The sequence below is a fragment of the Pituophis catenifer genome, unplaced genomic scaffold (assembly GCF_029215685.1).
Source record: "Pituophis catenifer annectens isolate HBS135680 unplaced genomic scaffold, rPitCat1.0.hap2 SCAF_10, whole genome shotgun sequence".
Classification (NCBI taxonomy): Eukaryota; Metazoa; Chordata; class Lepidosauria; order Squamata; family Colubridae; genus Pituophis; species Pituophis catenifer.
The window spans coordinates 30,776,749-30,789,140 of record NW_027256890.1 but is presented as its reverse complement, the minus strand read 5'-3'; the positions used below and the strand labels follow the sequence as shown (position 1 = coordinate 30,789,140).

The following is a 12,392-nucleotide window of genomic DNA, read 5'->3' as shown; positions in this document are numbered from 1 at the left end:
CGAAGGCAACTTCTGTTCCATGGGTTGATTGCTCTCACAGTCAGAAAATTTCTCTTTATTTCCAGGTTGAATCTCTCCTTGATCAGTTTCCATCCATTATTCCTTGTCTGGCCTTTGGGTACTTTGAAAAATAGCTTGACACCCTCCTCTCTGTGGCAGCCCCTCAAATATTGGAAGACTGCTATCCTGTCTACCCTGGTCCTTCTCTTCACTAGCCTAGCCATGCCCAGTTCCTGTAACCATTCTTCATATGTTTTAGTCTCCAGTCCCCTAATCATCTTGGTTGCTCTTCTCTGCACTTTTTTCTAGAGTCTCAACATCTTTTTTATAGTGTGGTCACCATAACTGGATGCAGACCTCCAGGATCCCTTCCAACCCTATTATTCTATGTTCGATGGTCATCTTCAGATGCATAGTTTTGCCTCACTGGAGCAGGCTACAGTCCTCCTAAAGCCAAGCTTGTTGAGCTCCCTGTGCCCACTTAAGATGGTGTCCTGTGTTCTCCAGCCATCTGTGTGGCACAGTTGTGGTGCTCTCTGCTGCCATAGGTTGGTCTCAACTCCTCTCTCATATGCTTTGCAGTGTGGATCTTGTCCATGCCCAAATCCACATCGCCGAGGGGAAGAGCCTGCCAGAGCTGGGCCTGAAGCAGGAGAATGTGCGCATCAATGGCTGTGCCATCCAGTGCCGCGTGACGACCGAGGATCCTGCTCGTGGGTTCCAGCCAGATACGGGCCGGATTGAGGTAGGAGGAGGCTGCAGTATGAGTTTTCTGTCCCAAAAATCTGTGGCATGGAGAAGATAACAGGTGGACAGAAGGGCCCCAGGCATCGTAAAGAGGTCTCCATCACTCATTCAGATCGGTATTTCTGCCTTTCGTTTGATTGAGTTACAATTTTAATAGTTAATAAAAATGCAGACTTGCAGGCATAAAATCTACCCTCATAATGAGGATGGGAAGAATAATATAAATGGGCTCGACATAGTACAAGCTGTAAACTTTCCAATATCGTTGGCCAATCAAAGATGAGTTTGCAAAAATCCCAGTCTGGCTGTGCTCACCTGCCCTGCCCTGCCCTAGAGAATGTCCACTCCTGCCCAGTTGCCGGGTGCTTCCTGGGGGACAGATTCTGCCAGTCTGGCTCAGCCCAGAGCGCCTGGCAGCACCGTTCGTCCTGTCTGCCAGCTTTTAAACTGCACCGTCGGAAGAGAGTGTGACTGCTGTGCCAGGATTTTATTTTTGAGATGTTCCCAACTCCCTGCACTTCCTTTGACTGCAGACTATCAGAAAATTATAAATAAAATTAATTTCTTCCTGCACAGCTTGAAAGACGGAATGGAAGACTGAGGGATTCACATTTGTACAGAGCGGTAAAACATTAAATTTATGGAACATAGAAAAATAAACCAAGCATCTACCTAAGTCTCTGAGCAAATTTGTATCTGCAGAATTTTCTGAAGCAAATGTTCATTCATGTGCTCTCTCCTTCAAATTTCTGGAACACATAAATTTGAATCTGGGGGAATGGCAAATTCCTCCTTTCTCAGCCTCTGTTCACAGTTGTTTGTCCAGTCATCTTTTAAAAGATTGCTGGGGCAGTTCTGCATTTGAGGGAGACCCTCTAACTGGAGAGGGGCGCAATTAAACCAAGCCCTGGATGGCATCAATCAGCTCTTGGCTGCTCATGAACGGGGCGTTTCTGGCCTCCCAACAGTTGCCCTGGTTCTCCTCCCAATTGTATTCAGTCATTTCTGTATTTCTAGCTTTTTTTGATCTCTTGGCCCAGCAAGATCACACGGGAGGGCTTGTGACAGCCACTTTGGGTGCTCCTCTTCCAGGAGTCGCCAGCGCCTCGTCTCTGCCCCCTGCAAGCGCAGCAGCCTCTTCTCTGAAGCCTGTGGTGCCCTGCAGAGAGAATGGTAGAGAGTCTGCAGGGCCTCCCGTAGATGGTGGGGCTGAGGGAGGGCTTCTTGTCCTTCCCCTCCAGCTCAGCACCCCCTCTCGTTTTCCTGAAGGGCAGTGGGGGATGAATCCCGGCAGTGCTGTCTCCGGCGATGGAAATAGAAACCGTTTGCTTTGTGCCTGTGTGTCCGGTGCTGCCTGCCCCTCATCAACCACTCTTTTGTTGTTGTTGGGGAGTATTTATTCAAGCCACTCACTACCCCAAAGCTCAGCTCTGTCTGCCCTGGCTGCTTTGCTCAGCATGGCGTTTTGCAGAGTCTGGACAAAACCACTTACGGGGTTTCCTAGTGCTTTGCAGGTCATCTGTCTCAGTTGCCCCTATCATGGTTGACTTCCAGCCTCTGGGACAGCTGACTCACTCTGCACCGCAAGGACTTTCTATGGGGCAGGCGGAGACAGAGTTGGGTCAGGCTCTTCTGCCAGACCTGAAGGCTTCCCTGTCTTTGCCCTTCCGCTTGAGAGGGGGGTGGCACCATCAGAACAGTTGGCTTCACTGGGCCAGTGGGGGCAGGGCAGGTGGGCATCAATGCCCAAGGCCTTTCCTGCTTCCTGGAGGCTCCGGGTCTGCCAGGCTGGGCCCTTGTCTTTCTGCCCCTCATCTTCAGCCTGCTCCTTCTCTATAGGTCTCAGGATGCCAGGCTTGACCCACCTCCCTCCTCTTTGTCCCACAAAGCTTTTCCTCCCTCCTTCCCTCCCGTTTACTCTTCAAGTAGCTCTGCCTCCCTCCCCCCTCCTTTGTCTCATTCTCGGGAAGAGAAGCTTGATTGCAAACAAGATCTTCTGAAGTTTATTATGCTGCCATCCCTGGAATAATTTGTTGCTCTTCTCTTCCTTTCTCTCTGCTTGCAAAACATCTCTGTCCCTCCGACAGCCATTTGGTGCATACAAAGCCCAATGAAGTGGTTTATAATCCAGAAGAGCTCGTGGGATGATGTTTTTACGTAATTTTATCTTTGGGCAGAGCATACTTCCCCCTCCATTTCTTAGTATTGAAGGTAATGGAAAGGCAGCAAGGAGAGCCCTTGCCTGACTCCCTGGTGGCCAGGGGGACCCTGAGCTCTCTGGACCTTCCCAGACTCTGGAAACTCAGGGGTTTGCCTCTCCCCCCCTCCCCAAATGGAAGTTGTCCCGGAAAGAGCCTGGGGGGTCAAGAGCCTCCTGGTCCCCACTAGTGCAGGGCCCCACTTGAGCCATAATTGTCTTATTGGGCAGATACAGTTCCAGGTTGCTTATTTCCTCCCTCCCTGCCAAGCTTCCCCTCCTTTGCCAGTCTCTCCAGCTCACTGATAATGGTCTGCAATTAAAGATAAATTTAGAATAAAGCCGTTTCTCTTTTCTGTCTTCTTGAGGCCCGAGCTCAAAGGGATGAGAGTTTGAGGAAGTGAAGAAAAGGAGCTTAGGATGCCTTTTTGCCTTTCATTATCACTGATCTTTGGGGAGGATAATGCCAGGCCTGCTCTGCTTGTTTCCTCCGGCAATGGCACCATCTGTCCGGGTGGTTCTTCCAGCAAAGAGGCTGCTGCTGTTTGAAATCCTCTCCTTCGCCTGAACCCCACTTTGGCTTTCTGCCCACCAGCCCCGGCCCTGCGCTCCAGTTCAGAGAGGACATCCGTTGCAGCCTTTGTACCCCATCTCATCTCTCCTCCCTGCCCCCTCCCCCGTCTCCTGCCTTGCAAGCTAAGCAAGTTCTTCCTGGGGTTTGACACCAGCCCTCTCACCCCGCTGGCAGCCTCTCCCTTGATCAGGACACAGGATGCGAAAGCGGCTTGCTTGCGCTCAGCTGGTGGCGTTCTAGGCCCCAGGTGCTTCTCACCCCAATGCCACTAGGCAGGTCTCTTAGCAGAGAGGTCAACATGCCTTTGGATTTCCCTGTTCTTACTCAGAAGCAGGACTTTGCTGAGGGTTTACTGGGGGTCTGGTAAATAGAGATTTTGCCGCAGGTGTTAGCCAATCCCTCAGCTTGATATCACCCACACATTTCCTAAGCCTCCCTTGCAATCCATTTTTTGCAGAAACAAGAACTGAAGAGAGAGAGCACACTTGGTGCCTCTGTCCAAAATGAGACACCACCTGTAGCAACGTCTCCTCTGGGCCAGAAGGATATCAGGGGAAGCTTTGTCTCCTGAGATCCAGGTGCTCGGCATCTCCATCTCCTGTTGACCGAAACCCTGTTCTCTATCATTATCCCTTCCACCTTCTCTTTGGCACCTTGGGCTTCCTTGGCACTACTGAGCGGATTGCTGCCTCTCTTGCTGCTTTTACAAGTTCTGCCAGGCAAAAGACCTTTGGAAGGACTACAGTGCATCCCCAAACAAGCTGTGGGTTGCTTTTTGATTCCATGGGCAGCCAAGGCTTGGCTTGGTTTATGAGGAATTGGTGTAGGTTTAGCTGTCCTCCTGCCCCTAACTCTATCCCATCTTTCAATTTAGGGCTTCAAAGAATTTAACGTTTCTTTCTCACCCTCTCCCTTCCCACTTGAACAGTTACACGTTGGTAGCTGAAACAGAATCTGACTTTGTTTTCAATAAATCCAGATATGAAGAAATTGCTCTTCAGAGCCTAGTCAAGTTTTTTCTGAATGCATAATCAATCAAACAGCAGCTAACTAACAGCTTGAAAAGGAGTTAGATTAGCTGCTCTTAGAAATAGTAAAGAAGCAACTGCAAATCAGATTTCATTAAATCAGCATGCCCTCTGCAAGTTCTTGAGAGGAGACAGTTCAGTCGCAGTTTTTATCTGGCCTCCTTCTTCTGGGAGTCATGGCCCTTTGAAGGAAGGACAGTTGCCTTGGGGCTAAGGCTCAGGGATGCACAGATGGCAGGGAGCCAGAAGCCGAGGTGGGCCCCGGTGGTCCTCAGCATGGATCTGAAAAGGTCTGGGTGACCAGGAGAGCCAAATAAAAATGGGGACTTGTCACTAGGCTAGGTCTAAGGCTCCAGGCATGCTGTCTTCCATTGCGCTTGCCTTTTTTCCTCCGGGCTGCATCTACTTCTCCAAGAGACAAATTAAGATGATGCCAGGAAACTAGGACTTTGTCCCAGTCCAATGTTACTTTCATCCTTATATTGTTAGCCTTGTCTTGGATGAGTTGGTTGGATTCACACAACCCATCAGACAAACAAAATTAATGCTTAGCTCAATGTCGAAACCTAGCCCTATTTTCTCTTTGCCACAGGCCATCCTTTCTCAGCCACAACCTCTTTCTGCCTGATGCTTTCTTCTGCTTCTCCTGGTGAATGTTGTGAGAAAAGAATACCGGAAATGGCTGGAGAGAGGAAAAGAAGGAAACCAGAAATTGCTAGACTGGGGGAGGGAGTAGCTAGGCAAAAAAGCCCCCCCTCCCATCCCCAAGAGGGATTGGGAGGATAGTCTCAGCTCTTCTCTGCTCTGGAACAGGCATGTTGTGGTCCGACAGTGGCCTGCGGAACTGGCAGCAGAGTTGGACAGTGAGGAAGTTGGGGAGGAACATGGGCCAGTCCTGGAGTCTGGGGAAGGCTCGGACGACAGCTCTGCATTGGAGGCCATCTGGGAGGTATGTGCTGCCTCCGAAGCCTCCAGAGTCGGACCTCAGCGAGGCAGAGGAACAGGGGGAGCCTGTTCCCAGTGCGCGCATGCGCAGAGCTGCCAGAAGGCAAGAACAGTTAAAACAAAAGGGACAACTCAGGAGTAGGGCTTGGAGATGATTGGCCCCTCCCATAAGTCTTAAAAGAGGAGCAAAGGCACATGGGCCTTTGCAGGAAGCAACGTTGTTAATTCTGTTCAGTTTAAAGTCTGAAGCTCTGTTTGATTCTGAGGTATGGCTTTGCCAATTAGGTCTTTGACAGCGTGTCAAGTGAGATAAAGGTGGGTGATTATCAGCTTTATCCCGAAGGACTCTTTACAACTATTTGGGACATCTGTGAATGAACAGAATTCACAGCCTTGAACTTTTCAGGGTTCCTGCCCTTCTTCTTCCACAAAAAAGAGGGAAGGTCTACTGTCCATATGGCCCCTCAGTGCCAAGTCCTATCTGGTTGCATCCTGCATGAGCAGACCCAGATGCCAAGCATGGCAGAGGGAAGAAAGACTGTCTTATGTTATTGTTGAGGACTTCGTCATTTTCTCCTAGTTCTTCTGACTCTGGACGTTAAAGAGGCAGAATTGGACCCAGGCCTGGCCCCCAGCCCTTCAAGGTCAGGAAACTGATTTCACAAGAACTCCCGGAGTTCCACTTTATTACTGTCACATACAGTATAATGACATCCTGAAAGTTTGAAGGAATCAAGGCAGGTTTTTCTTGAATTTCTTTCTCATTCTCTCTCCTTTCCGAGAGCTAAATTGAGTTAGGTTTACACAACTGTTCTTGCCTTCCTCCTTCAAGGTTACCGCCATGTTCCTCCCTAACTGCAGACCAGTTTACTGCTTTTCTTTTGTCCTTTATGTTATGAGATTATTATGAGATTCTTTATGTTATTGTGTGCTTCTCCATTGCCAAAACTTTAATGAAAATTTCGGCAGAATTAGAACACTTTCCCAGTTTAGTGACACTTCGATTGATGTTATTAACACATTTCGGCTTGGATTTCCTCTTCCTGGAATGGAGCAAAGGGCGGGACCAGATTGCAGCCAGTGGTTAAAGCTGTACCTCTTTGGTGCCTTGTCAGGAAGCCAATGAGGCAGGAGGGAGAAGAACAGGAAGAGGGAAGCCAGGTGCTTTAGGCCAAGAAACTGGGCCACGTCTTCTGCTGGTTGGGAAAGAACACAAGGGCCATCTCTCCTGGCCTTGGGAACCATGGCTTCCAGCTTGGCATTCTGGTCAGAGGTGCAGGAGAGCAGCCGACCCAAAATGCCTTGGATGGTGCGCTCAGGAAGATTCCTGAATTTTGCTTGCAGAGGGCAGAAGACCTGTTTCCTAGATTAAGCTCAGCAAGAGACTCTCTGCCCAGCTTGCTGAGCACTGTGGTGCCAGCTCTGGAATGCCAGCTGATGGGCGTGGTTTAAGATGTGTCTCTGCAGCTAGAGACCTCTTCTGGCGCAGGTCCATTGCAGATGCTGGTCCTGTCGGGGGAGAGGTTACCGCTCAGGACCCAGGCAGCTTCTGCCAAGGAGACCTGAGGGCTCTGCTCTGCAATAGGTGGTCACGCAGAGGCACAGCCTTGCTCCCACAATTTCACAAAGGATTTTCTTTCATGGGCAAGAAAAGAAGCGGGGAGGGTAAGAGACGTGCTGTTGTGCTTCAGGGACTTGTCATCCCTAATTTGGAGGGGAGGCTGTAACTGATCTCCTTCCTCCCCTCCTCTCTGCAGCCTGCAGGATTTGTGCTCGAGTGACCTTCCTACCTGTCCTCTGCACCCAGCACCACATTCTCCTGGCCTCTTAGAAGCAGAAAATCTGAGCTATTTCATTCCTGTCCGTGGTGAGGTGGGAATTAAGGCTTTACAGCTGCAGTGCATCCATCAACCACCTTGATTTCGGAATTGTCTCATTTTTCAAGTTTGCACAACGTGTGCAATGATAAGCTAAGAAAATGGCTGGGTTCACAGAACATGCTAAGCCATACCACGTGAGTGAAGATTAATGCTGACCAAGCTGAGCTTGGTGTGAGAATGTAGGTGCTAGGCTAGTTAAGCCTTCTGTCTGAACCCAGCCTGGAGCATCTGGCTGAATTGCATTTATCTGTGCTGTGGGGAAAAGTGGGGCAGGGGGTTTCTCTGCCTGCATGCTTCAAACATGCCCCTTCTAATTCCCCAGGCTCAGCTTAGTCCCGAGGCTTGCAGAAAAAAGCCAAGCCACGAGCCAAGCAGAATTTTGAGAGCCTCTCTGGCTCTTCCTATCAGTTAGGAAGAGAGAGTGTTGAGTTCTCAGGGGACGGAGCTTGCTGGCAGAAAGCTAGCATCTCAAGGGAAGCATTCCACTCTTGACGCTCACATACACACCTATGACTCACGAATGAAGGCAAACCTACGTGTCCCAGGATAATGTTGAGGATCCCATCTGGGTCGGTCACCAGGACCAGAGGTTCAGTCTTCTGAGTTTTTGGATTCGTGCTGGAGCCCATCCTCAGCCTTCCATCCTTTCTAAGGTAGGTAAATTGAGGACCCAGTTGTGGGGGCAATAAGCTGACTTTGTATAAATATACAAAAGAATGAAGGCTATTGCTTAGCGCATTGTAAGCCTCCCTGAGTCTCCGGAGAAGGGCAGCATATAAATCAAATTAAAAAAAAAAAAATTCTCTCTGGCAGAGCTCAGAAGACTAAACCTCCGGTCCCTGTGACCGACCCAGACTGGATCCTGCAACATGTATGACTGTTCATCTCGGCCCTTTCTGGTTGTGTGAAATGTGCAGTTCAGACATAGTTTACAAGCCCTGGAAGCCTGGATGTGGTCTCATCCTCCACAGGAGGAGAGAGTGAAAGAATACAAGGTCAATAGAATTAATCCACGAAGATGCTGGGGAGAATAATTGGCCTGTCGGGCAGGGGGCTCAGCTGAGCCTCTCTATGCAGAGATGATGTGGCTGGGAGCACGTGGAGCCCTTCAAACCCCAAAGCACTTTGTGTGTGTGTGTGTGTGTGTGTGTGTGTGTGTGTGCGTGTGTGCTTTTGCTTCTCATCGACAATGGATGTGTTAACTTGGAGGCTTTTGGAAGCACAGGTATTTCAGCCACTTTCCATCATCCAGTCAGCTCATTTTGGGGATGTAGCTCAGGAGCCATAGCCGTTTTCCACCACTGGGCAGTTTTAGCTCGACTTTACTGTTATGTCATGGATGGACATTTTTCCTTCCAACCGCAGGTAGAAAAACAAAAGGCACAAATTTTGGTTGGAGCAAAGCTGGTTTGATAGTGGAGGTGCTTGTCAAAGGGATCTGGATGCCCTTGTTGCCCCTGAGTTAAATGTGAGCCAGCCGGGTGCTATAGCTTCCTTGGGGTGCGTTACAAAGAGCAGGTCCTGGGAGGCGCTTGTTCCCCTCTTGTCCGGGTCAGGGGTCAGATGGAGCACCCTGCCCAGTTCCAGGTGGATAGAGACAAACGGAAGGAGATCTGAGGAAGCTCCCGGGATGGTGAAGTTTAGCTTCCAGAGTAGAGGAGTGGGAGGCGCTTCTGACCACAGGAGCTGTGAGCCAGTGGCAAAGTCAGCTGTGCGATGGGTGGGATTCTCTTTGCTGGAGTCTTCAGAGACGCTGATGCTGCAGCAATAGCTGATCAGCTGCTCGAGCAAATCCTGCACAGAGCAGAAGGCTGGACTACATGGCCTCTAAATTACCTGCTAGGTCTTTGATCTCATGCCACTTGGAAATCGGGACCTCCTTTGCTATCTCTAGCAGAGGCAGAGAAAGGACGTAACCTGTATTGCTCCTGATTTTTGATGTAATCCAATTAGAGTTGCCATTTAGGGCTGGAAATTTCTTTAGCAGAAGCCCTCTACTCTGCTTTCCCAAATTGGTTTGGGATACTTTTCATTTTATTTAAATTGTAAGTCCTGCCTAATTGATTAAAACCTAATTGTCTGCCTGGTTTACAACATCTAAATCAAAATGTTATTGTAGCAGTTAAAGCACGGAAGACTCAGAGCAGCTGTCACAAGTAGCCTGAACAGCGAAGGAGGAGCAGCAGCCAGGAAGGCAGGCCAGCTGCACTTGGCTCTGTACCCACTGAGCCCCTCCCTCCCTCCCCCGGGGACCCTGGGTGAGGACCAGAGACCCGGTCTCAGTAGTTCTCTGAACTCCCCACACATCCCGCCTCTTCCAAGCCAGCCGGGCCTTCCAGAAGAGTCTCTTCCACAAAGCCTTGACCAGTTTCAGCCACTGACTGCTTCCTTGGATGGCATCGTCCCATCCAGGTTATGGCGGTAGGCAGGGGCCTCTTTTCCTCCCTCCTTTGGCCTTTCTCCCCAAGTGATCCAAGTCCAGGCAACTATTTCTGGCTGTCCGGAGTGGGTCTCATGGCTGCCATCCTCCCAAACACACCACGTCTGCGGCACTCTTAAGCAGCAAGGTGCAGATGCAGCTCAATGAAGTATAGAGGAACAGCTGGCAAAGTACCAAAAAGCAGAAGGCAGGAAGCTTTTGCGTGCGTGTGTGTGTGTGTGTGTGTGTGTGTGTGTGTGTGAAGCCCCAGGGCTTTCTTAAAACTTCACCCTGTGCCAAAGCTGGTTTCCATTTGTGGCATTGCAGGCAGGTGAGATAGCAATAGCAATAGCCCTTAGACTTATATGCCGCTTAACAATGCTTTTACAGTCCTCTCTAAGCGGTTTACACAGTCAGCCTATTTGCCCCCAACAAGCTGGGTCCTCATTTTACCCACCTCATAAGGGTGGAAGGCTGAGTCAATCTTGAGCCTGGTGAGATTTGATCTGCCAAATAGAGATGCCAGCCCTGGGCCAGGCAAAGCAGCTCCAGAGGTTGAGACTGACTGAGATGCCCTCAGACGTTGGTAGGAATAGGGTCCCTGCAGTGCCGGACATCAACCGCATCTGAGCCTGGGCATGGGTGTCATTGGTGGTGTATTCACAAAGATATGCTCACACCCACAAGGTCAGATGTGTTTTCTTTTTCTCGGCCACTGCTGATCATCCTTCTCTGAGGCTTATTCCAGGAAAAAGCCAGCTGACCTCTGACCTTGCAGGTAGTGCCTTAGATGCTAGGGAGGGGGAGAGCTGGAGGATGCCAGAGCCCCCCCCCCAGTCCCTTTAGAGGGTGAGCTGGCAACCTTGTGTCCAGCACTGCTGCAGAGCCCAACCTACAAGACTGGCACCAGCCTCTGTGCTCTGCCCTTTGGCTACCAAAGAAGAGCAGGAGGCCCTGATCCCCCAGGTAAAGCTATCGTGGATCTTGCTGGGGTGCTACAGTTGTTTGCAAAGCGATGTCCAGGAGGAGCTCTGTGGACTGTCCTCCTTTAGGGTTGGTCCACTCAGCGAAAGCTGCTCTGGCTTCATGGAAACCCTGCGTGTGCCAGGCTGCTCCCCTTCAGGTGTGAATTGGCTGTTCCCTGGCGCTGGCACCATTGGCAATCTAACCAGGGAAGAAGCTGTAGGGCTAGGTGGGGCTTCTTCCTTTGGGGCCTGGACACTTGGCCTCGCCTGCTCATGCATTCAGCTTTTCTGAAAAGCTGTTTTTAAAAAATGGTCGATACAGAAAAAGAAAGTAAAACAGAAAGAGAACGCCAAAGAAAAAGAAAGAAAACATTAGTGAAAGTCAGGATGCACATCCGGAGGACAGAATCAAAGTTTAAGGCAAAGAGTGCAATTTTCCCTCTGCTGCAGCCCCACAGACCAAGTTCAGGGAGGGAGGGGAAAGAGGGGCTCCAGTCTCTGCTGTTGGATGGGTCTGCCTCTTCCCAGGTGCAGGAGGTCCATGGTGATTCCTGGACAGGTCTTGACCTCTGCCCCCTCTCTTCCAGGTCTTCCGGAGTGGCGAGGGGATGGGCATCCGCCTGGACAGCGCCTCTGCCTTCCAGGGAGCCGTCATCTCCCCCCACTACGACTCGCTCTTGGTGAAAGTCATCGCCCATGGCAAAGACCACCCCACAGCAGCCTCCAAGATGAGCCGGGCTCTGGCTGAGTTCCGCATCCGGGGAGTCAAGGTAGGACCGGGGCCGTTTGGGGCTGCAGGCTGTCCTTTGCCTCATTGGGGTGGGTGGGTGGGTGGGGCTCGGAGGGCAGCGGGGCCCAAGTCCTGCCTTTGGCCTCAGTGTAACTATCAGAGCCGTTACCGGTCCCTTGAGTGGCCCCTGTGAGGCTAAAGTGGCACAAGGTGCAGGAGGGAATCCTGTCAAACTGTGAAGCCATATTTTGGGCACCTGGTGGGGCAGAGCCTGCTTGGGGAACGCTGCCGTTGCCTTTTATTAAGCCAGGTATGGATTTCCTTTTATTCTCTGCTCTTTATCTGCTGAAATTGCACCTCCCCCACTTTCAGCAAACAACAGCTAGATGCTCCATGTAGAGAGAAGCAGCATTGAGAGGCCTCTGGGGACTTTGGCTGCAGTGGAACCAGCTTCAGTGGGGCGATCCAACTCTGGCTAGCAGGCTGGTCCTCCCTGTCGGGAGCTGCTGCGGGGGGGGGGGGGGGAGGAAACTTCGCCGGCTCCTCTGGGCAGAGTGAGGATCTGGCCTACGTCCCTCCCTGCCCTCCCTCCCTCCCTCCCTCCCTATTGAGGGGTGGGGTAAAGATGGATGGGGGAGGTTATTGGCAAATCCAATGACTGAGCAGGGCATGCTGGGCAGGGAGTGAGGGAAGGCCAGGGGGAGCCTCGGAAGGGAATTCAGGGCTGGGAGGGGGCAGAGAGTGGCCTGCAGATGCCCCGCACTTCGAGTGGGGTGCGGAGGGGGCTCCCAAAGAGGGCACAGCTGGCTGAGTGAGTGTATAGTGGGCCGCTTCTTAGAGGGAGAGGGAGATTATGCTTTTCTTTCGTTATTGCCTTGATTTGTACAGCTCTTGCTCAGCTCATGTC

General features: G+C 51.0%; 1 protein-coding gene across 2 annotated transcripts in view; it reads left to right on the top strand.

Moving 5' to 3' along the window:
* Positions 1-12,392, top strand: part of PC (pyruvate carboxylase) — a 143,949-nt gene that overhangs the window by 78,328 nt on the left and 53,229 nt on the right. For both annotated transcript variants that reach the window (XM_070950266.1, XM_070950265.1), the window contains exons 10-11: positions 583-745; positions 11,343-11,525. In XM_070950266.1, the coding sequence (XP_070806367.1) occupies positions 583-745; positions 11,343-11,525 (346 nt within the window). The remainder of the gene's footprint in view (positions 1-582; positions 746-11,342; positions 11,526-12,392) is intronic.